The sequence below is a fragment of the Dipodomys merriami genome, unplaced genomic scaffold, assembly GCF_024711535.1.
Source record: "Dipodomys merriami isolate MVZ:Mamm:240054 unplaced genomic scaffold, mDipMer1.0.p SCAF_433, whole genome shotgun sequence".
Lineage (NCBI taxonomy): Eukaryota > Metazoa > Chordata > Mammalia > Rodentia > Heteromyidae > Dipodomys > Dipodomys merriami.
The window spans coordinates 379,816-407,722 of NW_027205971.1; the positions used below are offsets into that span (position 1 = coordinate 379,816).

At 49.1% G+C, this 27,907-nt stretch overlaps 1 protein-coding gene across 1 annotated transcript; it reads right to left on the reverse strand.

The window, feature by feature from the left end:
* Positions 1–674: 674 nt before the first annotated feature.
* On the reverse strand, positions 675–22,323 carry LOC138807782 (V-set and immunoglobulin domain-containing protein 10-like). The gene is made up of 9 exons (XM_069993544.1): positions 22,152–22,323; positions 17,380–17,661; positions 13,455–13,757; positions 11,734–11,994; positions 11,229–11,522; positions 7,219–7,329; positions 6,192–6,204; positions 4,618–4,829; positions 675–3,629 (listed from the first exon to the last, which is right to left on the reverse strand). The coding sequence occupies exons 1-9, from the start codon at positions 22,228–22,230 to the stop codon at positions 3,577–3,579; spliced, it is 1,608 nt and encodes a 535-aa protein (XP_069849645.1). The 5' UTR covers positions 22,231–22,323; the 3' UTR covers positions 675–3,576.
* Between the last annotated feature and the right edge of the window lie 5,584 nt (positions 22,324–27,907).

Genomic DNA, 27,907 nt, shown 5'->3' on the forward strand with positions numbered 1-27,907 from the left:
TTTGTTTTTTGTTTTGTTTGTCGGTTGTGGGACTTGAACTCTGGGCCTGTCTCTCAGCTCTTCAGCTTAAGGCAAGCGCTCTACCACTTGAGCCACAGCACCACTTCCAGGTTTGTATTTTTTGCTACGTGGTGCTGAGGAATCGAACCCAGGGCCTCATGTATGTAAGGCAAGCACTCTACCACTGAGCCACCTTCCTAGCCCCTAACCTGTTTTCTATTGGGCATTTGATGTGAATTCCACTTTTATCTTCAACCTCTGTATTGGTCTCCTTCACACTCAGTTCCCATTTCATTTCTGATCATCTGCTCTCCTTAAATTCTAATTCTATTCTCAGCTTTATTACTTCTACAACATCTTACTTTTTTTAACCTGGCTTTTATCCCCCACCTCCCACTACTGCCATGTTTTTCTCCAATTTTCTCCTGTCCCAAATTCTCATCCTTAAATAAGGATTTAAGTTGTTTGTTTTGTAGTACTGGAGATAGATCATAGGACATTGGTAGGCAAGCACATTACCTCTGGATTACATCACCAGCCCCTTAATATACATTCAGTGATAACAAGAGTAGTATTCTTTTAAATAGAAAACAGTTTTTTAAAAAAATACTTTTTCTGGCACACTTGTTTTTCTAAACCATTTACTAATCAGGTCCAAATCAACATCACTGAAACATATTTAAAAATAATTTTATTCTGTAATTTAAAAAATCCATAACCCTGGAACTAATTTCTACCAGCCTTTCCCCAGCAAATATTAAAATGTAAATAACACAGAGCCATCTGCTTCTTTTTTTCCCAGCAGTTTGTAGCCAGCCCCCAGGTGACAATAGAAGTTGGCACTTGACTACATCAGAAGAAATTCTTCCCCAGCAAGATTTCCCTCCCCCTCAGGTTTCAGTACTCAAGAGTATGGAAATTTTCCATCCTGTCTAAGCTGAACATGTAGGTCCTGTGTGGATTTGTGAGTGATAGAGCTAATATCTAAGCCACAGGGTTTCAGAGCCCCCACCCAGAGTACCCCAGGTTTTAAAGAAAAGCAACACAATGTAATTGCCCTGATGTGTTTATCTTCCTGCTTCTGATAAGTAGACCTCATAGTCCCAGAGTTAACAATACACACAGATAAGATTTTTTTAATACAATGTTGCAACTTGGACTTTATCCCAGCAAGATTGTAAGCTACAGTCACCATGATGGTAGCTTTAGTTTGAATCATATTAAGGAAAAGGGAAGAAAAAGCAAAAAACAAGTCCAGATTCTTTCTAAATTCTTTAAGACTTGAACTATTCAGTTTCTTAAATGTCTGGGCCGGGGCTGCCAGGAGTGACAGCAATCACAGCGGGTCAGGACTACATGACATTTGGCACTAAGCCCTGGAGTCTCGCATTTGCCAGTGGAAAAACTCTCAAATGTTTCTGGTCCTGAGGTGTGTGTGCATGAAAGGGAAGGGGAAGCTGTGGACAGCGTCCCAGCAACCTGGCAAATGCGTTCTCCATTCCCGGACGGCTGTCCTCCACTCCCCACACCTACTTCCTTTACCTAACTTGTACCCTCTGCATAGTAGTTTCTCAAATTCAGGAATTCATCATCAAAGTCTCGCAAGGCCAATGCTGCAACTTGAGGATCTCATTCTAGAATGGTGCCCACAGCCAGCCGTTTGGAAGGGCTCAGTATGCGAGGTACCATTCAATGAGTCCTGATCAAGGGACCTGCCATTCACAGCTATTCCTGCATAGTGAGCCAGGACTCACCATGCTCCAGACTCCCCAGCACCCTGAACTGGGGACAGGACACACCTCTAGTGATTTGTTTCCTTCATAGAGATCTTCCCAACCACATCTGCAGCTTCCTTCAGAGAACCAGTTCTGTATCTCCAGTACCTAATCCCTGCTATTGGAGAAAGTGGGCCCTCCTTGGATCCCTGGATTTGCCTGTTGGAGCACAAAGGCAATGTGGAAGTGCAAACAGGGGTCTGATTTTTCATGTTTTCCCCTTCTGTAAGGTTCTGACTTTAAGAGGCTTGAATGAAAGGGGGCAGTGGGGGGGTGGGGCGGGGAGAAATGCCTTAAGTATGTAATGAAAGCCATGAACAACTCACCCCATATTGTTTTCATTTGGAATCTAGGGTCGCTGATCAGCGTATGCTCATAATATCTTTAAGACATAGGAAGGAAACAGTCAAACTGAGGCCTCTTTCCAAGCAACAGAAGAAATTTAAATGAAAAGTGCTGAAAGCTGATAAAGGGCTGTCACCTAGGCAGCTTTTCTACATAAAAACTCTGTGAGAACCTTTCCAACCCCTCACTAGAGCCCCCCTGAGAAAAGGATTCTGTCTCCAGGAGAATACAGTCCCCAGGGAACTGCCTTGGTGTCCCTCTAAGAGAGAGTGTTCAATGAAGAATAAAAGGCCCAGGATAGGAAGAGTGGCTCAGTTGATACAGGGCTAACCAGTGAGCAAAAGCAACAGGTATCAAGTTCAAATCCCGGCCTGGGATCAAAAAAGAATAAAAAGAATGAAAGGCACAAGGCCCCAAAGCAGCTCTGAGCTTAACAATGGATATGTTTTTCCCTTCCCGAAGAGAAGGCAAAGGCGGCAACAAACATCTATTGAGCACCTCCCAGGAACTGTATGTCTTTCTGAATGACTTCATTTAATTCTCACCCATGAACGAATGGGGCTGGAAGGCAGTAATGTTGCCTATTTTACAGATGAGGAAATAGCAGCCCAGAGAGAGACAAAGCATCAGACCCAACCCCACTGAGCAAAGAAGGGGCAGGGCCCAGATTCAAGAGTGTGCTGATTGTAAAAGCTGAGAAGCCAAACCACCTTCCTCTGACTTGCCCTGGCACCTGACACCTCCCCCGAGGAGAGCTCACCTCCGGCTCCTCACCTGGACAGTGATAAAGGAAGTCTCATTACTGGACTAGATTTCCCTGTTTGACTGGGATAAGCTGTTTACAAATCGTTATTTTCCCCCTCAATACTGGGGCTTCAAATCAGGGCCTTGTGCTCTCATTTGCCTTTTTCCACTCAAGGCTGACACACCACTACTTGAGCCACACCTCTGCTTCCAGCATCTTGTTGGTTAATCAGGAATAAAACTCTCATGGAATTTCTTGCCTGGGCTGGCTTTGAACCGTGACCCTCAGATCTCAGCTTCCTAGTAGCTTGCAGGCATGAGCCACTGGTGCCAGGCCCCAGATCTTTAATAGTAGCACAGAGCACCAAGACCGGTGCTCCCTCTTGCAAATCAATGTCTGTCACAGCCAACCTGAACAGAGTCAGGTGACACAGGCAAAATGGCACCTCCATTGCCACTTGCTTTCCCCCAATACATTGCTCCTTCCCACTGCTCCTTCCCACAATGTCAACATCCAGGAAACTTCTAGCAAATCAAAGCAATGACGAGATGGAAGGAAAGATGGATATGTTTCTTCTTGGCTGCTGTTGTGAATGCAAGCTCCCAGGTGGCGATGGGCGGGGTCGGGGTCAGAGCCGGGCGATGAGCTGTTTTCTCAAATGGAGCTTTCCCCCACTTTCAAAACAAGATGACGGTGGACAGATCCCCTTCTTCAAACTGGCCTGTCTTCTTGAGCAATGTCACTTTGCGGGGCACTGCTGTCATCTGTTCAGAGGGGGATGGGGGGAGGAGATTCAATGATCTCAGTGCAGTAGCATGGTATTCTGTTTCCTTGGCCAGGCTATGGTGGTGTCTGGGATTTGACTCTTTCCTGATGAGCCACAGAGTCAGGTTTCATGGTGGAAACAGGGCAGGGTGTGCAACTGCCTGTCTTAAATCAGAATCCTCTAGACATGCTTGATGCTTGCTACCCATCATGCCCCTGGCTCACGCCCTGACCAGAAGCACTCATTCATATTTATTCAAATGCAACTGTCCTTATAGACGGGTCTCATATCTACCTCTTCCAGAAAGCTGGGCCTGCCCGAGGCTCTCATCATTCTCAGAGGTCCTGTAGTTTTCCACGTGTGTGTGTGTGTGTGTGTGTGTGTGTGTGTGCGCTCCTGGGGTTTGAACTCAGGGCCTGGGCACTGTCCCTGAACTCTTTTTTTTTTTTTTTTTTTGCTCAAAATTAGTGCTATACCCACTTGAGCCACAGCTTCACTTCTGACAAAAAAGTAGTTAACTGGAGATGGGTCTTCCAGACTTTCCTGCAAGGTCTGACTTCAAACTGGGATCCTCAGATCTCAGCCTCCTAAGTAGCTAGGTTTACAAGTGTGAGTCACTGGCACCTGGATGGAGTTTTTAAATCCATCAGCCATCCAACTGTCCTTCTGAAGGAACCTGCAAGTGGATCTTCATCAGTGCTGATTGTCTATTCAACAGTGCTCATTGTGTGCTTCTACCCAGTGAGTGTCTTGGTAAATGTCAACTCCTATATCAGCAGTTACACTTGAGTACTTTACCCCAAATGCTTGGGACCGGAAGTGTTTCAGATGTCTTTGCACATGCAGAATGAGAGAAGCCTGGGAGGAATGGGTCTCAGGTGTTAAATGGGCCAAGCTACTTAAAAAGGCCAAGCTCACGCCTGCCCTGCAGATCTAGCAGATGCTTGCTGCACAGGTCCGAGTGCTTACGAGGAAGGAGGGCTTACCTTGGAGATCTTGGAGTCCGTTCCTCAGTTGCTCTAGGTTTCCATTCACCAGCGCAGTCACTCTGTGAATGTGGCCATGCTTGTGGACTTCTTTGGGCAACTCCTCTCTCCTCTCTTCCTCCTCCTCTGCATCCTCCTCCTCCTCTGCTCCCTCGGCCTCCTCCTCCTCTTCTGAATCCACCAAAACCATCACATCACCCATGTCCTGGCCCCTATTTTCCAAAGGAGGGGGGGAAAATCTTGTTTTTCTCCTCACTGAACACTCAACACTAGATCTTTCCAGACCTACTGGGAACAATGGTCTTCTAATACAGGATATAGTAAAAGATGGTCCCAGAACTAAGTATTCTGTCATTATGAATGAGGAAGAGGAATTATTTGTCCATAGATCATAGAAAAAATAATTCTTTGATCCCACTCAGGTTCTTAAAGAAATAAAATATACAGCCAGGGATGGGTGGCTTATGCCTGTAATTCCAGTTACTCAGGAGGCTAAGATCTGAGGACTGCCATCTGAAGCTAGCCCAAGCAGCAAAGTCTGTGAGGCTCATCTCTAGTTAACCAACCAAAAAGCTAGAATTGCAGTTCTGCTCAAGTGGTAGAGCTCCAGCCGTGAGCAAAAAACCTAAAGGACAGCACCTAGGCCCTGCGTTCAACCTACAATACACCACCACCACCACAAAAAAAAAAAAAATTTTACTTTGCCTCAAACTACCCTTTGAAGGGTAGAGGATTATGAACATGTTCAAACTCATCTTTTAAAACATCTTGTAAGATTTTGTCTTATTCATCCTTTTGTCTCATGGTAGGAAATGTAATAAACCAAAGCATGAATGACTAAGCACAATGTCTTCATGTTTCAGTGCTAGGCCACAAAGTGCTAGCCCTGAGGTTTGACATCAAAAAAAGAGAAAGGAAGGAAGGAAGGAAGGAAAGAAAGAAAGAAAGAAAGAAAGAAAGAAAGAAAGAAAGAAAGAAAGAAGGAGAGGGAGAGAGAAGAAGGAAGGGAGGGAGGGAGGGAGGGAAGGGGGGAGGGAGGGAAGAAAGGAAGGAGGGAAAGAAGTAAGCAAGCCCACATCTGTAATCCTAGCTACTTAGGAGGCTGAGATTTGAGGATCGTGATTCAAAGTCAGCCAGGGCAGAAAAGTCCATGAGACTCTTTTTTTTTTTTTTTTGTCTGAGACTCTTATCTCCAATTAACTACCAGAAAACTGGAAGTGGTGCTGTGGCTCGAGTGGTAGAGCACTCGCCTTAAGCCGAAGAGCTTGGGACAGCTCCCAGGTCTAGAGTTCAAGCCCAATGACCAAAAGAATAAATAGAGACTTTGGCATCCATCAGACCTGAGTCAGAAAGTGGGGCCTGTCATCTCCTCCTGGATGAGCTTTCAGTAATCCCTTCACTGGGCCTCTTCCCCCACAAGGGAACAGAAATGCCACCATTGCTCTGAGGTGATCAAGGGCCTATGGTCTGGTCCCCACTGGAATTTGTTATTGTGCTTCTTACAAAAGGAGCGCAAACAAGAAAGATGAAAGTATGGAAATGGGGTCTTTGATTTGAATCTTGAGAACACTCACCTCGCAGGGTCTCCTACAGAAGACAAGACAAGAAAACAAAAGTCAGTATCCAGTACCACTACTAAGACTCCCACAAGTCAATTGAAAACAAAATGACCTGTTCAAAAGATGGAACAAGCCAGGGGTGCACCTCATGCCTGTATTCTTGTAATCCTAGCTACTTAGCAGGCTGAGATCTGAGGATCCTGGTTTGAAGCCAGCCCAGGCAGGAAAGTCTGTGAGACTCATCTACAATTACAGAAAAAGTCAGAAGTATGCTGTGGCTCAAGTGGTAGAACGCTAGCCTTGAGCAAAAGGAACTCAGGGACAGTGCCCAAGCCCAGAGGCTCAAGCCCCAGGATTGGTGGCTGGGGGTGGTGGGAAGCCAGGCACTGATGGCTCACACCTGTAATCCTAGCTACTCTTAGGAGGCTGACATCTGAGGATTTAGGTTCAAAGCCAACCCAGAAAAGTCCCTGTGAGACTCATCTCCAATGAACTACTAAAAAACCAGAAGTAGAGTGGTGGCTCAAAGTGGTAGGGTGCTAGCTCTGAGTAAAAGAGCTCAGGGACAGCACCCACACCCTGAGTTCAAGCCCCACAACTGGAAAAAAAAAAAAAAAAGAACTAATCCAAAGGAAGAGGTTCTAGAAATTTCAGGGATAGCAGGCAATACTTAAGCACTCTGGCACATGTGGACCCCATGAAAAATTCAATAGGTGGATGTCAGGTGAAGATGAACAATGGCTTCCTTCCCACCACCCACACATTGTCCTTTTTATGTGTGTGCCATCTTAGGGCTTAGGCATTATCCTCTAAGCATTTTCTGCTCAAGGCTAGTGCTCTGCCACTTGAACCCCAGCTCCACTTCTGGCTTTTTGTGGTTAGAAATAAAAGTCTCGTGGAATTTCCTGCTAGGGCTAGCTCCAAACTGACATCCTTATATCTCATCTTCCTGAGTAGCTAGGATGACAGGCATGATTCACAGGTGTCTGGCCCCTCCCACCTGTTTAAGAAGCCTGAAGCCAAGGGACCAAGAAGCCTTTACCTTTCCAGCAGAACACAGGGCTGTAATACAACAGAAGCCCGAAAATAGTAGCCACTCCCAACAGGAGGAGGCTGATGATGGTTCCCACCACACTTCCGATATTGAGAGGCTCTGTAAAGACAAATCACAGTGAAGACTCATATCCACATCATGTGGGTACAGCTGAGCAACACCTGTCCTCTGCCTAAATCCAGATCTTATCTTGGCTTCATGACTTTAAACCCAAACAGACGATCACTCTCCGATGCAAGACAAATAGCTCTTCCCCCAACCGTGGGCTGAGAGAGTTTGTGGGAGTCAAAGTGCACAATATGAGTGCACTTGTGAAATGCATCTTGGAAAGTTAAAAATCTGTGTGGAGCCAGGTGCCGGTGGCTCACACCTGTCGTCCTAGCTACTCAGGAGGAGATCCGAGGATCGGAGTTCACAGCCAGCCCGGGCAGGGCTCTTTGCTGTCACAGTCCTTATTGGCTGTCTTCTAAGATCATAGACGAATGGTTAATTTTGCATTTTTTTCCAAGCAGTACTGAGGGTTGACCCGTGGGCTTTGTACATGCTGAGCAACTGCTTGACTTCTGAGCTGAGCTACACTCCCAGCTTGAGTCTGGCCTCTTTCCCAATTTCATGTGAATGAACTCATCTCTTTTGTAACATGTTTATCTTGTTCAACATTAGGTTTAGGCTGTAAAAAAAAAAGAATCTGTGTTGACCAGACATCAAGAAAGTAAGCATGGGGCTGGGAGTGTGGCTTAGTGGTGGAGTGCATGAAGCTCTGGGTTCCATTCCTCAGCACCACATACATAGAAAAAGCCAGAAGTAGCATGTGGCTAAGGTGGTAGAGTGCTAGCCTTGAGCAAAAGAAGCTCAGGGACAGTGCCCAGACCCTGAGTTCAAGCCCCAGGACTGGAAAAAAAAAAAAAAAAAAGAATGGGAGTTATCTGTATTGTGATAAACAGTGGGATCAATGGACAGAATAGAAAATTTGAGTACAGGCCCACACATAGAAACTTGGCCTATGACAGATTAGTGGACAAAATAAAAAGGTTAATAAATGGCGGTGGATCAAATGGTTTATAAAAATTAGGAAGAGAAAAAGGAAGAAAATTATTCCATATTAATGAAAGATTTAGCTTGTACGAGTGTTAATTCAAAAATAAAATTCCTAAGAAAGGCTTAACTGTGGAAAAAAATGTTAAAACTGTTAGAGGCAACTTTAGGAAGACTATTTTTGTGACCCTGGGAGAGGGAAGAATTTCTTTCTTTTTTTTTTTTTTTGGTCAGTTGTGGGGTTTGAATTCTGGGCCTGGGTGCTGTCCCTCAGCTCTTCAGCTGAAGGCGAGTGCTCTACCACTTAAGCTACAGCGCCACTTCCGGTTTTCTGGTGGTTTATTGGAGATAGGAGTCTCAAGGTCTCTCCTGCCCGGGCTGGCTTTGAACCGCAATCCTCAGATCTCAGCCTCCTGAGTAGCTAGGATTACAGGCGTGAGCCACCAGCGCCCAGCGAGGAAAGAATTTCTTAAGCCATAAAAATCGCAACAAACTAAAATATGTATAACATAAATCAATGAATTAGCATGAAGAACTTCTAAAACAAAAAAAAAAAAATGCAACTACACATCTGTGAGAAAGGAGAAAATGTCAAAGCACAAGGTGTGGCACCAGCTCAAAACCTTAGTAAGGGCTGGGAAGGTGGCTCAGTGGTAGAGCGCTTGCCTTGCATGCTCAAGGCCCTGGGTTCGATTCCTCAGCACCACATAAGCAAAAAGAAAAAAGCCGGAAGTGGTGCTGTGGCTCAAGTGGCAGAGCGCTAGCTTGAGCTGAAGAGCTGAGGGACAGCGCCCAGGCCCAGAGTTCAGGCCCCACGACTGGACCCAAAAAAAAAACAAAAACAAACAAACAAACAAAAAAAACCTTAGTAATCAGAGAAATGAACATTAGAACCTCAGAGAGATTCTGTTTTTGTTTTGGTTGGTCCTGGGACTTGAACTCAAAGCCTGGGCACTATCCCTGAGTGTTTTTGCTCAAGGTTAACCCTCTACCACTTTGAACCACAGCTCCACTTCCCTTTCCTAGGTGTTTAGTTGAAGAGTCTCACGGACTTTCCTGCAGAGGTTGGCTTTGACCCATTATCCTCAGATCTCAGCTTCCTGAGTAGCTAGAATTACAGGCATGAGCCCCCAGCACCCAGCTGATTTTTTTTTTTTTTTTTGTCGTTCATGGGACTTGAACTCTGGGCCTGGGTGCTGTCCCTCAGCTCTTCAGCTCAAGGCGAGCGCTCTACCGCTTGAGCAGTAGTGCCATTTCTGGTTTTCTGAGTAGTTTATTGGAGATAAGAGTCTCACAGTCTTTCCTGCCACGGTTGGCTTACAGGCGTGAGCCACCAGCGCCCGGCTGAGATTGTTTTTTTGACATACAGGATGGGGAAAAATTAAAAATCCAGTAAAAATGCAAAGCAGGCCAATTCTTGTCTATTGCTTTTGAGACTGGAAAGTGGTACACCTACTTGGTAAAATGCACATAAATAACATGCCTTTTATATAAATACGCACATGGCCTTTGCACATATCTAGAGGAATGCTTGCTTGGGGTGGTGTACATGTATACAAAGAACTGAGTAAAAAGATACCCATAGCAACTCTGCTATCATCACAAAAAGCAGCAACCACACAAACATCCATCAGCAGGAAAAATGAGGAACTGTCTTGTGGAATGATGACACAATGGAAAATTATACAGCGGTAAAGGGGTAGGAAGTATAATGATATGCATTTGTATGAATCAATCCTAGAAAGAAAATGTAAAACGAGCAAGTCACAAAAGACTTGCTTATGGTGGCTTCAATTTTGCTTTTTTTTTTGTAGAAAAAATTTTAGAGCATTGTTAGGTTTCTAGCAAAACTACACAGCATGTACAGAGTTCACCTACATATACACAGTACCCCCACCTCAAATCCCCTACTAGAGTGACACATTGTCACAACTGATGAATTCTCATCCAGCGTCACCTGAGGCCATAGCTTACAGTAGGCCTCACTCTTGGTGTTGAAAAGTCTGTGAGTTCAGATGATGGCACAAAGACATGTATCTATAACTACACCATCTGAGAGGATTTCCACGGCTTTCAAAGTCCAGGGTCTGCCTACTCCACTGCCTGCTTCCTGCCTTCAACTCTAGAAACCTCTCACCTACTTAATATCTCCACTGTTTTATATACTATACAGCCACAATGGCTATATTTTTAAACTGAAAAAAAAAAAAAGCCAGGCACTGGTGGCTCACACCTGTAATCCCAGCTACTCAGGAGGCTGAGATCTGAGGATCATAGTTCAAAGTCAGCCTGGGCAGGAAAGTCTGTGAGATACTTACCTCCAATGAACCACCAGAACACCAGAAATGGCTCTGTGGCTCAAATTGGTAGAGTGCTATCTTTGAGCACAAAAGCTCAGGGACAGTGGCCAAGCCCAGAATTCAAACCCCAGAACAGGCTAGTAATAATAATAATAATAAAACAATAATAATAAACTGAAATAAGACCTATAGAGTGAGCAATCTACAAAATGGTATTTGTATATACAAAATTATGTGTACATACAATAGACACTCATACTTTCATGTTAATGGAAGACTATCTGAAAGATTCCAAGTCCTGAGTTCAAGTCCCAGGATGAACACAAAATAAATAAAAGTAAGTATGGGTGGAGACTTCTTCAAGTGTTTGCCTTCTATTGAGCTTGAAGACTTTTTCGTATTTTTTGTACATGTATTCTTCAGGTTGTAATATACAATTATCTATAATAATTTATATGAATATATATAATTTCTGCTCCCTGTACTAGTACTACTGCCTTTAAGATTGGACAGTAATTGTTCCCCAGCCACCTCACGGAAGTGCACCAGCTGCATATGCCGGCTCTCTGTGTCCAGTGGAGGGGGAAAGGGGCCTGTGCTGTCTCCAGGCAGCAGCTCTTCACCTTCCCTCCCCACTCCCGCCTTCCCTGGCTTTGGGCTCACCTTTCACAGTTAGCCAGATGTCCACCTCCCTCACCCCCACAGGGTTCTCAGCTCGGCAGACATAGTAGCCCTCGTCCAGGTCCCGCGAGCAGTTGTGGACAGTGAGGTTGGAGCTCTGGCCAGTGTGGGTGATGAGGTAATGGTTGCTGGGCTGGAGAACCACTTCGGGCTGGCTGAGATTCCTCAGCCACTGGATCTTGGCGAGAGGAGAAGCTCCCGACACTTGGCAGGTGAGCGTCACGTTGCCTCCCACAAAGCAAGTCTTCATGGGCTCGGAGAGAAGCGAGGGGCTCCCTAGAAGTGAGAAGACAAATGTTTATAAAGAGACGCGAGCCCTGCCTAGACATCTTTGAGAATATGAGTTCTTTCCTGAGAAGGAATCTATGCCACTTCAACACACTGTGCTTTCAAACAATTCTTCCCCAGGACAACTTCCAAACAATTTTTGGAGAAGTAAAGGAAGGCAGGTGACCCCCAGCCCCAGGACAAAGCCAGCCACACTCACTGATCTGCACCACACAGCTGGCTCCCGACTCCAGCCCCACTACATGGCTGCCAAGGCATTTGAAGGTCTTGCCATCCTCCAGCTGGGTGTTGTTCACCACCGCCACCCCCAGCGATGAGTTCCCCAGGATCATCCCTCCTGGCTCCTCTGTCCACAAGAAGTTAGGCTCAGGGTATCCCCCATCCCAGTGACAGGTGAGCTGCAGTGTGGACGATGTCAAGGATGTCTCTGCAGAGCACCGAGGTGCTGACGTAGGAGGGGCTGCAAGACACCAGAGGAAAAATGGCCTTACTTACAGATCAAAGTATTATCAGCTGGTACTAAGGCTTCTGGAATTGGAGTCTCAGAGAAACATCAACTCTAGTCAGTCAATCAGGTGATGTGGTTCATGTCAATAATCCTAGCCACTCAGGGAGGCTGAGGTCTGAGGATCTAATTTGAAAACAGACAGGGCAGACAAATGCAGAAGACTAAAAAAGCCAAGAAAGTAGAGTTGTAGTTCAAGTGGTAATGCCTTAAACATAAAAAGCGAAATGAAAGCTAGAGGTCCTGAGTTCAAGTATCAGGATTGGCACAAAACCAAAACAGCAAGAAGACACTTTTAGCCACAGTCTACCTTGACACAGCACCTAGAATAAATTAGCACTTGGCACCGAATTTCCTTTGCTGGGTATTACATCTCAGAGGCCCTGGGTCTTGTTGGTCTTTGCCTTTCTCTCTAGACAAGAGTAGTCCTTAAATTTAATTACATGAAATTACAAATCTAGTCCCTCCATTACAAAGCCATATTTCAAGCATTCAGTAACCACATATGACAAACAGCAGCTTTATTAAAACCGCACAGAACATCTCCATTATCCCTGTCCAAAAAGTTCTATGACACAGTGTTGGGCCCTGTAAAACTTAAAAGTGGTTGCCTTGGCCAAGGGCAAATGGACTATTATCCAGCCATGAAAAGGCAACAGGCATGGCCTGGGTTCTTGTTACAATGTGGATGACCACCTTATACAAAGTGTATTTTCTATCTATCTGGTACATTCTTATGTATGCTCCATTCATAACAAATACCTGGGAACCGGAAAATTCACACAGACAGAGCCCAGATTAGAATCTGTCAGGGGCTGGGGCACAGAATGGGGAGAGGAGTAAGTGCTTAATGGGTCTGAAGTTTTCAACTGAGATGATGTCAATGTTTGGGGATTTGCAGTAGTTTGGCTCTTGAACAGCTCCGCAGCAGACTATGAATTAAATCAAGGCGTGGTCCTGCACTTGACTCCACAGGCCTACGTTTGAACCTTGTAAGAGGTGTGGCCTAGAGGAAGGCCTTAGTTCCTGGCGGATGTGGCCTTGGAAGGGATTTGGGAGCTGCCCCTTCCTCTTCTGGTCCCTCCCACACCAGGCAGTGAGTGGATGGGTTTCCTTTGTCTCCTGTGTCATCACAGGCTCAACCCATCCATGGGTCACTGACAAAAACCTGCACCACGGTGACCCAAAGGCCATCTGTGATAGCAGCCAGCTTCCGGGGAGAGGCGGGAGAGGTTGGGATGATTTCCTGTCTGACCAGAGTGGGTATTGGGGGGGGGGGGGGACTTCCCGTCTGACCCAAGCGGGCGCATGCACATTCAGGGGCAGGGAGGGGGTAACGGTAAATGACTTCCGGCCAGGCCCTCGTGTGCGCATGCGCGCGGGGTGTGTGGCAGGCGGGGCGGCTTCTTACGCACAGTAGACCAGGAGCTCGGTGGTCACCTTTCGCTGCCTCCCGCTGAGCGTGTTGGTGGCCACGCAGGTGTAGTTGCCTTGGAGACTGGGCGACATCTGCAGCAGCGCGAAGCTGGACAGCGTCCGGTTGTTCCCGAAGAGCTCGGGCCGGCCCGGGGCGGCCTGGAACCACCACTCCACCCGGGGCGGAGGCCGGGCGCGGCTGCGGCAGCTGAAGGCCGCCCGGGAGCCCCTGGCCACGAACCGGGTGCCGTTGGGAAGGGAGCCGGTGGCGGAGACGTTGACCTCCACCTGGAAGGGGCCATCTGGGAAGGACAGAGAGAGGAGCAGGGCGTGAAGCCGGCGCTGAGTGAGACTCACAAGACCATCGGGAGACACCGGGCCCGCACATCCACGTTGACCTCACTTTGGGGGCCTCGTTTGCTTTTGGGGAGGCAGATGTTCATTAAATTAAGGGCAGAGAAACACTGAGACACACACACACACACAAGGATTTAAACATAAGCAAGCAGCTAAGGAGGGGCTGACAGAGCCTCTCTGGGTCCACTGAGCTGTGGATTAGCTACAGAATTTTGATCGCCTGGAGCCAAGGGCTGGCATCTATAATCCTAGCTACTCAGGAGGCTGAGATCTGATGCCTGAGGTTCAAAGCCAGCTCAGGCAAGAAAGTCTATAAGACTCTTAATCTCCCATTAGCCACCAAAAAGCTGGAAATGGAGCTGTGGCTCAAGTGGTAGAGTGCTAGCTTTCAGCCCAGGGGCAATGCCTAAGCCCTGATTTCAAGCCCCCATATCAGCGCGCACACACACACACACACACACACACACACACACACACACACACACACACACACACACACACACACACACACACACACACACACACACACACACACACACACACACACACACACACACGGCACAGTATTGACTTTGCCCCGGTTCTGCTCAGCCCTGGCCACTGCACAGCTATAGAAAGGTGTTTTGTTGTTGTTGTTTTATCAGTCCTGGGGCTTGAACTCAGGGCCTGGGCACTGTCCCAGAACTTTTGCTCCAGGATAGCACTCTACCACTTGAGCTACAGTGCCACTTCTGGCCTTCTCTGATTATGAGGTACAAAGAAATTGAACCAGGGCTTCATGCATGCTAGGCAAGCACTCTACCACTAAGCCACATTCCCAGCCCAGAAAGGTGGGTTTCTAAAGTTGAGTCTTGACAATATGCTTGTCAGGTGGGGGCATCCTCTTCCGAAGGCAGGGGTCAGCAGATTCTTCACCTCCCACAGAGGGTCTGGGGGAAATAAAGCTATGGCTTGAGAGGTGTTCAGGCCCCCAAACTACTGTTGTTGGTTATTAGGTATGTGGAAAGGCAGGTCCTGGGCGTGCCTACACTTGGTACAGGGTGTCCTTGAGCTTCTAGTGGCCAACACCCAGGCCACAAAGGTAATGTGAGTCACATCAGACGCATTTGGTCAGCTGGGCCCCATGGCCTGGCCTGCACACAGTGCAGAACCCCAGAAGCCAACTGAGAAGGGCTTCTGTCCAGGAGAATTTTAAGCAAGAAATGAGGGTGGTTCCTGAGTGTTGTGGTATACTCCTGTAATCCCAGCACTTAGGAGGTAAAGGGAGGACAGTGAGTTCAAGGCCAGACTGGGATATTTAGTAAGACTCTGTATCCAAAAAGAAAAAAAAGAAATGGGAGCCGGGCGCTGGTGGCTCACGCCTGTAATTCTAGCTACTCAGGAGGCTGAGATCTGAGGATCGCGGTTCAAAGCCAGCCTGGGCAGGAAAGACCGTGAGACTCCTATCTCCAATAAACCACCAGAAAACTGGAAGTGGCGCTGTAGCTCAGCCTGGTCACTGGCCTCCTCAAATGCCCAATGCCAAGGGCACAAACATCTTAAGAAACAAGATGTCTTTAAGAGCAAGAGGTGGGGCTGGGAAGGTGACTCAGTAGTAGAGTGCTTGCCTCGCATGCATGAGGCCCTGGGTTGGATTCCTCAGCACCACATAAGCAGAAAAAGCCAGAAGTGGTGCTGTGGCTCAAGTAGTAAAGCATTAGCCTTGAGCTGAGGAGCTGAGAGACAGTGCCCAGGCCCAGAGTTCAAGCCCCATGACCAACCAAAAATAAATAAATAAATAAAAAGCAAGAGGCTGAGATTAGAAGATGGAGGTTTAAAGCCAGCCCAGGCAGCAAAATCCAAGAGATGCTAACTCCAAGTAAGCAGCAAAAACATGGACCTGAGGCATAGCTCAAGTGGTAGAGTGCTAGCCATGAGCAAGAAAGTTGAGCAAGAACACAAGGCCTGAGCTCACACCCCAGTACTGGCATGCGCACACACACACACACACACACACACACACACACACACACACACACACAAAGGAAGGAAAAGAAAAAAGAAAGGAAGGAAAAAAGAAAACTGACTCTTTAAAACAGAGTTGCCAAACACTCCACTGATTGGCAAGCAGAAGTCCAGGTCCAGGTGGCAAGAAAGATAAAGCTCCCCGCCATTACACAGCCAGCTTTGTGTGTCTCTAGCATCTCTGTTTATTTGCATATTGAAGGCCACTGACAGATAACAACTTGTCACATCCTGGAATGTTTTCCCTCTAGCTTCCAAGGCCAAGTGAAGATGTTTCTAAACTTTTCTCAGTAAAAGAAGGTGAGTATGTGGCCAAGTTCCTAACTCTGTCAGTAAGAAGACTGGAAAGATACAAACAGGAGTCTGACTCTCCCAAGTCCTGTTAGATTCAGACAGCAGGCACCAGAGGCTCATGCTTGTAATCCTAACAACTCAGGAGGCTGAGATCTGAGGATCACGGTTTGAAGCCTGAGCAGGAACATCCATGAGAAATTCTTATCTCCAAACCAACCGCCAAAAAGTCAGAAGAGGAGCTATGGCTCAAGTGGTAGAGCAATAGCTTTGAGCAAAAAAAAAAAGCTCAAGGGCAGTACCCAGGTCCTGAGTTCAAGCCCTAGTACTGGCACAATAATAGTAATAATAGTTAAAATAACCCATTTATTTTCAGGCACTGAAATTTGAATTGCATATATTCTGATTTTTTCCCCCAATGGTATAAAAGTATATGGAATATTCATAGCTTGCAGCCATATGAAAAGGCCAGTGCACTGCTGGTGGCTGGCTGGATATGGCTTGCAGGCTGCACGCCCCCACTCAGATTTCATCTGTGTCTATTAGCAGACAGGAAGAGTTTTGCAGGAAAGGGTGGGAAGAGCCAGGCAAGCCACATCGAGTACTTACCACAGTAGCAGAGCGCGTTCACTCTACCTGGCAAAGACTGCAATGTATCATCCCCAAGAACAAAGGAGGAAAACGGACTTGGAGAGAGCCGGCTGCTTCCTTGAGGTAACAAAGGCTAAGTGGCAACGCTAGACTGGAACACAGCAGTCTGACTCGATTATGTTATAGGACAAAATAACATGGACAGTAAGGATTATATGGACAATAACCTAAAAATAATAGCCAAGTAATATGCCAGGAACCTTTAAAGCACCCTATAAACTAGTATCTCTTGTTCACAGCAATTCTGTGGGGGCAGGAATCCCTTCTTGTGTATGTGGGTTTGAACTCTGGGCCTTGCCCTCCCAACTGGGCTTTTTTGCTCAAGTGCTCTACCTGTCTTCAGACATTTTTGCCTTAAGTCTTGCAGATTTGTCTTGCCTGGCTGGCTTCAAAACTGTGATCCTTAGATCTCAGCCTAGAATCAGTAGCTAGAATCAGAAGCCACTGGCGTCTGGCTGTGAGGCAGGGATTCTCTTCAGCCCATTGTAGGGTCACTCAGCTTGCCAAGTGGCAGAACCTACACTAAAACTCGGGCCATGTGTTGCCAAAGCCCGAGCTCCTAACCACAGCCCCGTCCTGTCCTGTCCATGGCCCCGGGGAGAGCTCTGCAGCCCCACTCACCTGCCACCTGCAGCAACACGGGGAAGTAGCAAGTGTCATTCAGGACCTCCTGGCAGGAGTAGACGCCCTCATCCTGCAGGCTCAGAGCCTCGATGCGCAGGGCGCTGGCGTTCACCAGAGAGAAGCGAGGTGCAGCCGGTGGGAGGCTGGAATTGGAGGACAGAAGGAAGACGGGCTCCGAGTCGTTCCGGTACCAGGTCACCAGACCCCTGGGTGCTGAGGTGTTGCCGCAGAGCAGCGTGACACTGCCGAGAGCCTCGCCGATGACCACAGCCCCCAGTCCTGTCCAAGAGAAGGTCTGGAGGTTACTGTTTGTCTTGGAACAAACCTCGATGTTGGGACAGAACCCCTACACGAGGAGATCTGAAAAGGTCTTGTGTGTTTTGTTGTGTTTTTTTTTTTTCTTTTGCCAGTCCTAGTGCTCAAACTTAGGGCCTGAGTGCTGTCCCTGAGCCTCCTGGTGCTCAAGAGTACAGCGTTCCACCACTTGAGCCGCAGCACCACATCTGGCTTTTTCTGAGTAGTTTATTGGAGATAAGAGTCTCATGGACTTTCCTGCCCTGATTGGCTTCGAACTGCCACCCTTAGATCTCAGCCTCCCGAGTAGCTAGGATTACAGGCGTGAGCCACCCGCGCATGGGGGGGTCTAATGTGTTTTGAAGAAGTAGTAACAGAAGAAAGCCCCCGCTACTCCTGCACAGGTGCTGAGGCTCGTGAACATGGGGTTGATGCCACACACAGCCCAGATGTCCACCTGTCCATGATCCATGCCGGCTACTGCTCACCACAGCGACCGTCCACTCACACTGGGCTCAGTGGTGCCACTGGCTTTGGGATGGCCAAACAGGATGACAACAGAGGCTTCAATAATAATTGCGGTTGGGCCAGCTGGCTCACACCTGTCATTATAGCTATACCCAGGAGGCTGAGGTCTGGGAATCACGGTTCAAATCCAGCCAGGGCAGGAAAGTCTGTGAGACTCTCATGTCCAGTTAACCACTGTGGCTGTGGCTCACAGTAGTGGAGAGCTTGCCTTGAGCAAAAGAGATCAGGGACAGCGCCCAGGCCCCACGTTCAAGCCTCAGGACTGAAGGTAAAAAACAAACAAACAAACAAAAACACAACAGAACCAGAAGGGTAGCTCAAGTTGGAAGAGCTCCGAGACATGATGGACCCAGGCAAAACCAACAGAGTACCTATCCCACTGCCCTGAGTTCAGCCAGCCAGCTGGGGTGTCCCATGTCATGGGGTGGTCCAACGCAGAACCCATATGGTTTCATTTGCCTAGAAACCCAGCTGGCCTCTGTCTTTCCAGCTCAGGCTTAATGTGGTGACAGCTCTCTGGGCAGCCCCATGCAGGAACGGGTGGACAGTAGGGACTCTACTGACCCCCCCCCATCACATGGACTCTGGGCTGGGCTCTGGGCATCTGCTGGTAGACACACTGGATAGAAACCTCAGGAGCTCACAGGCTGGAAGGGAAAACATAATAAAACCAACCACTACAACTGAGCGGATAAACAGGAAATTCAGATGGGGAGTGTGCCAAGCCAGACTTCTTCCAGGAAGCAGACCGAGGGCATGGACAGGTAGGCCCCGGACACGCAAAGCTGAAGATGGGGACCGGGGCCGATCAGAGGAACAAGCTATCCAAAAGCCTTGACCAGAAGTAGCAGCTAGGTGAGAAAGCAAATGATCAGTGCTTCCAAAACACTGGACCAAAACAAAACAAAACAAAACATTGGAACCCAGCGGGGCTCTGGTGGCTCACACCTGTAACCCTAACTACTGAGGAGGCTGAGATCTGAGGGTGGTGGTTTGAAGCCAGCCCAGGCAGCCAGAGAAGTCCATAAGAGTCTTCCCTTCAACTGGCCAGCAAAAAGCCAAAAGTGGAGGTGTGATTCAAGTGGTAGAATACCAGCCTCAAGTAGAAAAGCCAAACAAGAGCTAGACGCCCTAAGTTTTACCCCTAATACCAGTACATGTGTACCTGTGTGTGTGTGTGTGCGTGCACGCGCACCAGAAACAGTGGCCCTTTCCCAGGCTCCACAGGTAATTCTGATATTTGAGCAAAGCCGACAGCTGAAAGACAACTAGTACTGTGGTATCAGGCATTGCTGAGTGACAAGACAAAAAGCCCATTTTGGGGAGAAGAGCTTAAGTGTCCCACCTCCTCACAAAGAACACCCAATGTGGGAGGCGGGGGTAGTGGGGGGAATGGGTTTGGGCTGATGAAGATGTTCTGGAATCAATTCGTGGTGATGGTTGCAGAGCCCTGTGGATGAACTCTAAACCACAGAACTGCACGCTCTAACAGGGTGGGTTTCCTGGTATGTAAATTATGTCTCAATGAACCAGCAAAACAAGATGCCACCTTCCTCTGCGGAGTCAGACCCGTTTGTAAGAGAAAAGAGAGAGAAAAGAGTCCGGTGCTGTTGGCTCAGGCCTGTCATCTGAGCTACTCAGGAGGCTGAGAGCTGAGGATCCTGGATCAAAGCCAGCCCCGGCAGGAAAGTCGGTGAGACTTTCAAAAAACCGCTCGTGGTGTTGTGGCTTAAAGTGGTAGAGTCTTAGCCTTGAACAAAAGAGCTGGGGGACAGCACCCAGGCCCCAAGTTCAAGCCCCACCACTGACCAAAAAAAAAAAAAAAAGCTCAGGGACAGTGCCCAGGATCAGTTCAAGCCCCAGAAAGGACAACAAAACGAGAGAGAGAGGGAGACAGACAGACAGACAGAGTGCTATATATCTGCATTGGTCTTTTTTTTTTTTTTAATGGGGGACTAAGCCAAGCCTTCTGCCCTTTTGTTTTAGAGACAGGGTCACAAACTCCTGATCCTCCTGCTACTACTTCTCCTCTCTTAAAGCTGGGATTACAGGAGTGCACCATGACACTTGGCCTGTATTTGGTCTGCTTTGATTAGAAGGGGCTTCTCTTGAAAAATGACTTTAGTTCCGATTTTCTTTCCATCTTTTATTATTCCCAAGCCGGGATTGAATTGCAAAAAGAAAATCTAAGCCACTAACTGGACAATGAGACCTAATATTAGAGACTCCCAAACTGCCAAAAAAAAATCTTCGTGAGGAGCACTCTGGAAAGCAGGGGAGGATCATTTTCTAACAATCAGGCTGGGAAACCAGGTTCTCAGGTGTCCACCGAGGAGGCAAAGAAAGAACTGTGGAATTCTAGGTGCAATGAGTTCTTGAGCTCTGCAGATTTGTCCCTTTCCTGATGCCGCACCAAGGAATAAAGGAACAGCAGCTTGGAAAGTCCCTGGTATAATTTTAAACTTTGGAACTTGGCGGACACTTTCTTCTCCAAGAAAGAGCACAACATGGTCACAGAAGAAACCGTCTGAAGACAGGGCACTCCTCTTCCTGGCTTTACCTGCTCTGTTTGTCTTAACTACCTCAGAGATTATTTTAATCAAGAGAAGTTGCTGAAGCTATTCTGGCTCATTGATTAGTGATGTCTGGCCCTGGCACAGGAGGGGTAGCCACAGCCATCCAACACAAGTTCCATTCATGAGGGCCCTGGATCCCCTAGTTTTGTTATTGACAGAATGTGAGGTTCAGCAAGTGTAAGCTAATATAAGGTCCACACAGATGTCACCAGAAGATGTGCGGCTGCCACACACATCTCAGATGTCCCAGGTCTCAAGGATTTTAGTCTGGCCTTGCACACCAGAATGGGATAATACAATGCAGAAACATTTGTGCCACTGAAGTCCTTCTCACGATGTCTAGGGAGTCCCTTGGATTCAAAACATGTAATAAAGGGGGGAGCAATACATTTTTTTTAAAAAAGGGAGCTCTTACAAATGCACTGGACTATTCCATTATCAGGGGTCTAGAAGCTGTAAGCGTATTACTATTTACAGAGTTAGCCTTACACCCAAACGTTGTGGTTTTCCTAGCAACTTTCCCCATGAATACCCCAGAGTATACCATGCACAGGTAATAAGCGGAAGTATCCATGTGACCTGGAGATGAAGTATGAATGCCAGGTTGCTCTCCAGGCCCACCGACCCCCCCACCCCACCCCTCCTGATTCTCCCAAAAGATGAGATACACCTAGATAAAAACTAAACAACAACAGGGTGACCGCGCCTAGCTCCTGGTGGGAAAACAGATCAACCTTCTCATTTTTCCAGATGACTTGGAAATTGGGGGTTACAGGAAATGGCATGCATTTTTCTGACTACTAGGAAGAAAAATTTAAAAAAAAAAACATAGGAAAAGTCCAACACTTAAAAGAACTTTTCTCCCTTGCAGACAGGAAGCTCCAGGCACCACTTCGGACCCGCGCAGCTCCAGCCAGCGCAGAGACTCGCCCTGCGCCCCCCGATCGCGCCCCACTTCCCGGGGGCCCCTCGGGCGCCCTCCCCACCTGCTGGCCAGCGCCGGGGCCGACGCGCCGCGGACGGCGGGTGAAACGCGGGACGCAGCCGGTTCCGGCGGGGAGGAAACACCCGACGCCTCGTCCCTAACAAAGGCTTTTCTTCATTTGTTTTCGGCCAGCGCCGGGCAGTGGGGATCTGAAGTTAGTTCCCGGGAGGAGTTTGTTGGAACGGGGGCGGGGGCGCCCGGGGCCGGGGGGCTCGGGCGGGGGGGAGACCGCGCGGATCGCAGGTGCGAGGCCGGCGCGGCGGGGCCGGGGCCGGGAGACCGCGGCGCCTCGTCCCGGCTCCATCGCCACGGGGGAAACACGCGCGAGGAAGTGGGAACGAAGGAGGGGACTGCCCTCCCCTCCGCCCCCGGGTCCCGGCCCTTACCTGCGGGCACCGCGCGGGCCAGCAGCGCCCCGAGGCAGAGCAGGACGCGGGGCTGCGGCGCCCGGGCGCCCGCGGCCATCTCGCCCCGGCCCGGCGCTCCGGAGGCTCCGGGGTTAACCGATCGCGCCCCGCCGCCGGTCGCGGGGTGCGCAGAGCCGGGGTCCCCCGCCGAGCGCACTCCGCCCCTGCGCCCACCCGGCGCGCGCGCAGGGTCGGCGGAAAACAACGGGCGCGGCCGCCGCCTCCCGTCCCGGCGGGTGCGCGACTTCCCACCGCGGCGGCCCGGGCCGGGGCCGGACCGGCGTGCGCAGACCCGGGAGACCGCGGTCCGCCCCGGAGGCCCGGGGCGGCGGGGACGGCCCAGCCCGGCCCGGCCCGCCGCACCCCGCCCCGGCCCCGCCCCGGCCCGCCCGGCCCCGGCCCCGCGCCCCGGGGTGCAGCGCCCCCTCTGCCCCGCGGGGGAAAGGTGAACCCGGACCTCCCAGCCAGCCCCCCCCCCCCCCCCCGGCAACCCCCGAGGCCGGCGGACACCCCAGATCCAGCCGGGGACCCCCGGACCGGCCAGGCTTGTTTCTCAAGAGTCGGAGGCTTTTTTTTTTTTTTTTTATGTTAGGTTTATTTTCCTTCTTCAGTGCCCCCCCCTTCCCCGCAGGTCCCTGCAGTGCTACATTCCCGGGTTCGATTCCCTCTCTTCCCTGATGTGCTCCAACACCCCCCACCCCTTAAAAAAAGAACCACCAACCCAGTCCCATGCCCTGGGCAGCTTCTATCTTCTCCTTAGGAAGAAAAGCCTGGTAGAAACTAGCTGTTTAAGGTTAAAGAAAACCAGGCCCCTGTCATCCTGGCTACTCAGGAGGCCAAGATTGGAGGATCGAGGTTGGAAGACAGACCGCCCTGGCAGGAGAGTCCATGAGACCCTTTATCTTCATTACTCAGAAGAGGCTGGAAGTGGCGATGTGGCTCCAGAGAGAGAGAGAGCTCTCGCCTTGAGCACAAAGAGGCTCAGGGGCAGTGCCCAGGCCTGGAGTTCAAGCCCCAGGAAGGACAAAGAAATAAATAATAAGGCTAGGTGTCAGTGGCTCACCCCTGTAATCCTAGCTACTCTGGAGGCTGAGATCTGAGGATTGAAGCTCTTGGAGGAAGGAAAGTCCCGTGACTCTTATATCTTCAGTTAACCAACAAAACTTAGAAGTAGACCTGTGGCTCGAATGGTCGAGCACTAGCTTTGAGTAAAGCAGAAGTGAAGGGACAGTGCCCAGGCCCTGAGGTCAAGCCCCAGGACCAGCACACAAATAAATAAATGTAAATAAAGAGAGGTGAAGGGCGGGGAAGGAGGAGAGAGACCACATTTCCTCCCACATTTCTGTAATATATGTATGTATTTATTTATTTGTTGGTCGTGGGGCCTGAACTCTGGGCCTGGGCGCTGTCCCTGCGCTCTTCAGCTCAAGGCTAGCTCTCTACCACTGGAGCCACAGCGAGAGTCCCCGGCCCCCGGCTTTCTGTAATACACTGAAGCTCTTTTCTGCCCTTGCATGCAACTCCAGGCCCAATAAATAAATAATGGCAACCCCAAGGTGCAATTACAGTGACACAGTCTGTTGTCCAAAGGAGCTTTGTTGAACTTATTTTCCATGAAAAACCCTCTTTGGGAACTGGTAAAACAAAGAAAGTGTAATTTTCCTGACGGTAAACTGAGGCAGGAAGCTCATAGCTGCTGCTTTAATTCCTGTTTTCCCTTTCCCCTACACCCCCCCCCTCCTTAGATTCTAGACACTGGATCTTTACCCTGTGGTTGGCAGTGACATCAGGTCTTACCCATTTCCTCCATGTGACTCTGTGTGTGTGTGTGTGTGTGTGTGTGCGCGCGCGCGCGCATGCCAGCATCTATTTGTTGATTTAATGACTGCGTTCGTGTCAAATGGGTTGGTTTTGATCTGGCAACACTCATCCCCACCTCAAAAACAAGCTGTACAAGGGTCAGCATTCACTGGGAAGTTTCCAGCTTGGAGCCTGGAACTTTCTATGCCCCTCCAGGTGCCCAGCAAGGACAATTGCACAAAGCAGGCCTCCCCTGGGGCTGTGCTGACCCTGCACCGTTGGAGTACAGTTGGGAGGGATGGGGTACACCTGCCAACCTTTGCACCCCACGCTCTGACCCAGCCCCTTTCACAGCCTGCCACATTCCAATGGACCCCCGTGGAGCGACCCAGGCTGGCTTTCCCCAGGTCCTGACACCTGCACACAGGTATAGCCAGGGCCCAGAGGGCCTACTTCACCCGGAGGAAACAGCCAGTCATCTCCTTTGCTTGGGGTCCAGGAGCTGTGACGCGTACTGTGCTGCCCGCTCACATTTCTGGCTCACTTTGGATCCCTGACAAAGTAGGCCACCATCCATCCCAGCCCTAGTTTCTGTGTCTGGAAACAGAGAGGTTGCCCGGCCCTCCCCCTTCCCAGGGGACTGTCCTGGGGGTCAAATCCATTCCAAAGACATCAACAAAGATCTTCACAGCTTTCTGGCATCTTTTAGAGTCTGTCACTGGAATTGCCCCTGGGCTGGGGCCCCTAAATCCACACTAGACCACAAGACACAGATCCACATCCCCTTCTGGGCAGGAAGGCTACTGGAGGCTGATGTGGATTTGTTTTTCCATCTCCAGGCTAAGTGCTTTACACCTGTAAGCTGGTTCTGTCCTCTGAGCCCACTGGAAAATTGGGTATTAATGATCATTTCAATTTTACAGATGGCTCCTGTAGCTACTTACAAAATCAATAGAAGAGTCACAATTTGAACTCTTTTGGTTTGTGTGTGTGTGTGTGTGTGTGTGTATGTGTGCGTGCGCACTGGTGTGTGCCAGTCCTGGGGTTTAAACTCAGGGCCTGGGCACTATACCTGAGTTTTTGTGCTCAAGGCTAATGCTCTCCCACTTGAGCCACAGCTCCACTTCTGGCGTTTTGGTGGTTCACTGGAAAGAAGAGCCTCACAGACTTTTCCTTCCAGGGCTGACTTTGAACAGTGATCCTCTCATCTCAGCCTCCTGAGTAGCTGGGATGACAGGCGTGAGCCACCAGTGCTGAGTAGCGGGAATCAAAGTTGGAGCCAGCAAGTGGTTTCTATCAGAGATGCAGAGTTGGGTCTCTGAAGACTTTATCAGGCTGTCTACTATTTCTGTCCCATTCTACCTCCTGCCTGCATCTGTCCCCTCTCTAGAGGGATCTCTGAAAGGTTTCCTAGCAACGACCTGCATCTCTCTCCACCTGGACACATTCTCCTGGGTGCCTGGGACAGGCAGGGCCAGCAGAGCAGAGCCCGGGCAGGAAGAAGCCTGCCCAGTTGGGTGTTTCACTTGTAGGCAAACAATCCTACCTGGGCCCCACAGCCCTGTGCAGAATCTTCATTCTTTGGAGCAGAAAACCTGCTGAACCTTCCAGTAACACTTTTGCCTTCTATCCAGAAGGGAGAACTGGGGGAGGGGGTGCGGATGACACAGCAGGGAAGTTCCTGGAATCAGGCAAAATTCCAAAAAGGAGCTGGCAGGTGCAATGGAACACAGAGTCTGCTATTTTTAACCGGACCCAGAGATCGGGAGGGTGAAGCTCAGTGGTTCTGACAAGCACATGACTTGGAGGTGATCCGCCCCATGTGCCCCCCCACTCCCCAAGGGACCAGCCAGGTGATTTTCTTGCTTCCCAAGAAATGGGGGAGCCAGAGGCTGGAGAGGACCCTGCACCCTCCAGGTAAGAACAGCCCAGAAGGGAACATGTGAATGGGTGCTAGTATTGGTGATGGTGGTGTGTGTGTGCGCGCGTGTGTATGCCTGTGTGCCAATTCCCCTGGTATGAGTACTTCCATCACTGGATTGCAAGCTACCATCAGGAAGTTACCAATCTCTAAGACACATCCCCTGTCCAAAGCAGAGACCACTGGTATGGCCGCTCTGTGCCCTACTGAGGTTCCTTCAAGGAGAAAAAAGTTTTGACAAGGAAAGCAACAAGCTAGATTTCTAGAGCCTGGGCCGGCTGGGAGTGGGCTGCGAGTCAGACTCCTGAAGAAAAGTCTTTGATCACTGGCTCCTGTGTTTTATAAACTCAGGCTCACCACTGCCAGACGGAATGCATTTGCTGGCCAAGACAAAGGTTATTTTCCTCACTGCAAATTAGGACATTGGTTTGACATGTGTTGAATTTGTGAAGCACCGAGATGGAAGGAAGGAAGAAAGAAAAAGGAAGGAAGGGAAGAAGGAAGGAGAAGAAAGAGAGAGAGACAGAGAAAGACAGATGGAGCTTACTAATTTGTTTTAAAGGGCTATGCTGCATGCAATGGTACAGAACTACAAACTTAATTAGGCTGGAATGGAGCAGGGTTCCAGTGGCTCATGCCTATAATCCTAGCTACTCAGGAAGTGGAGGTCCTAAGGACAGTTGTTTGTAGCCAATCCCCAGCAGAAAAGCCCTTGAGACTCTATTTCCAATTAACTAGCAAAATGCTGGATTGGAGGCATGGGTCATGTGATAGGGTGCTGGCTGAGCAAGCAAAAAGTCCTGAGTCCAAGGCCCAGTACTGGGGGGGGCGGGGAGCCTGCCTCTCTATGATATATCCTAAATTCTATCTGGCTGGAGTTCAGTCAAGTCATATTTTCTTTTGTGCCAGTTCTGGGGCTTGAACTCAGGGCGTAGGCACTGTTCCTGAGCTTCTTTTGCTTAAGGAACTCTACCACTCCAGCCATAGCACCACTTCTGGCTTTTTCTGTGTATGTGGTGCTGAGGAATTGAACCCAGGGCTTCACGCAGGCTAAGCAAGCACTCTACCACTAAGCCACAAACCCAACCCCTTAAGTCATACTTTATATCATTACCCCCATGCTTTTTTTTTTCTTACTCCAGGCCAGCATTTAGCCATAGCTAAATATAATTTTAGCCATAGCTCCATTTTTGGCTTTCTTTTTGATGGTTCACTAGTGATGTGTCTTCAGATTTTCCTGCCCGGGCTGGCTTTGAACAGTGACCCTTAGATCTTAGCCTCCTGAGTAGCTAGGATGACAGGGGTGAGCCACTGGTGCCTGGCTCACATCCTTTAGATATGATTCAGGTTGAGGTTGAGGATTGACTGGAACCATGATCCTCAGACTCTTGCCTCCTAAGTAACTCAGATTTCAGCTTGAACCACTATACCAGGGTGCATCACCATGTTCGGTTTACAGTAACAGTTCCTAGGGGCTGGTGGCATGGTTTAGTGGTAGAGCACCTGCCTGGTGAGATTGAGGCCCTGAGTTCAAATATTTTTTTTTTGCCAGTCCTGGGCTTGAACTCTAGGTCTGGGCGCTGTCCCTCAGCTCTTCAGCTCAAGGCAAGCACTCTACCACTTGAACCACAGCACCACTTCTGGCTTTTTCTTCTTATGTGGTGCTGAGGAATCGAACCCAGGGCCTCATGCATGCAAGGCAAGCACTCTACCACTGAGCCACCTTCCCAGCCCCCCTGAGTTCAAATCTTAGGACCACCTCCCCCCCCTCAAAAGAAGAATAAAAATTATTAAAAATAGCAGTTTTAAAACCTGACAGTGGAAAGATTAATAACATTGGAAAACTCCAGTGGCTCACGCCTGTAATCCTGGCTACTCAGGAGTCTGAGATCTGAAGATTGCAGTTCAAAGCAATCATAGGCAAGAAAGTCCATGAGGCTCTTACTTCCGATTAACCTTCAAAAAGCCAGAAAGGGAGCTGTGGCTTAAATGGTAGAGCAATAGCCTTGAAAGA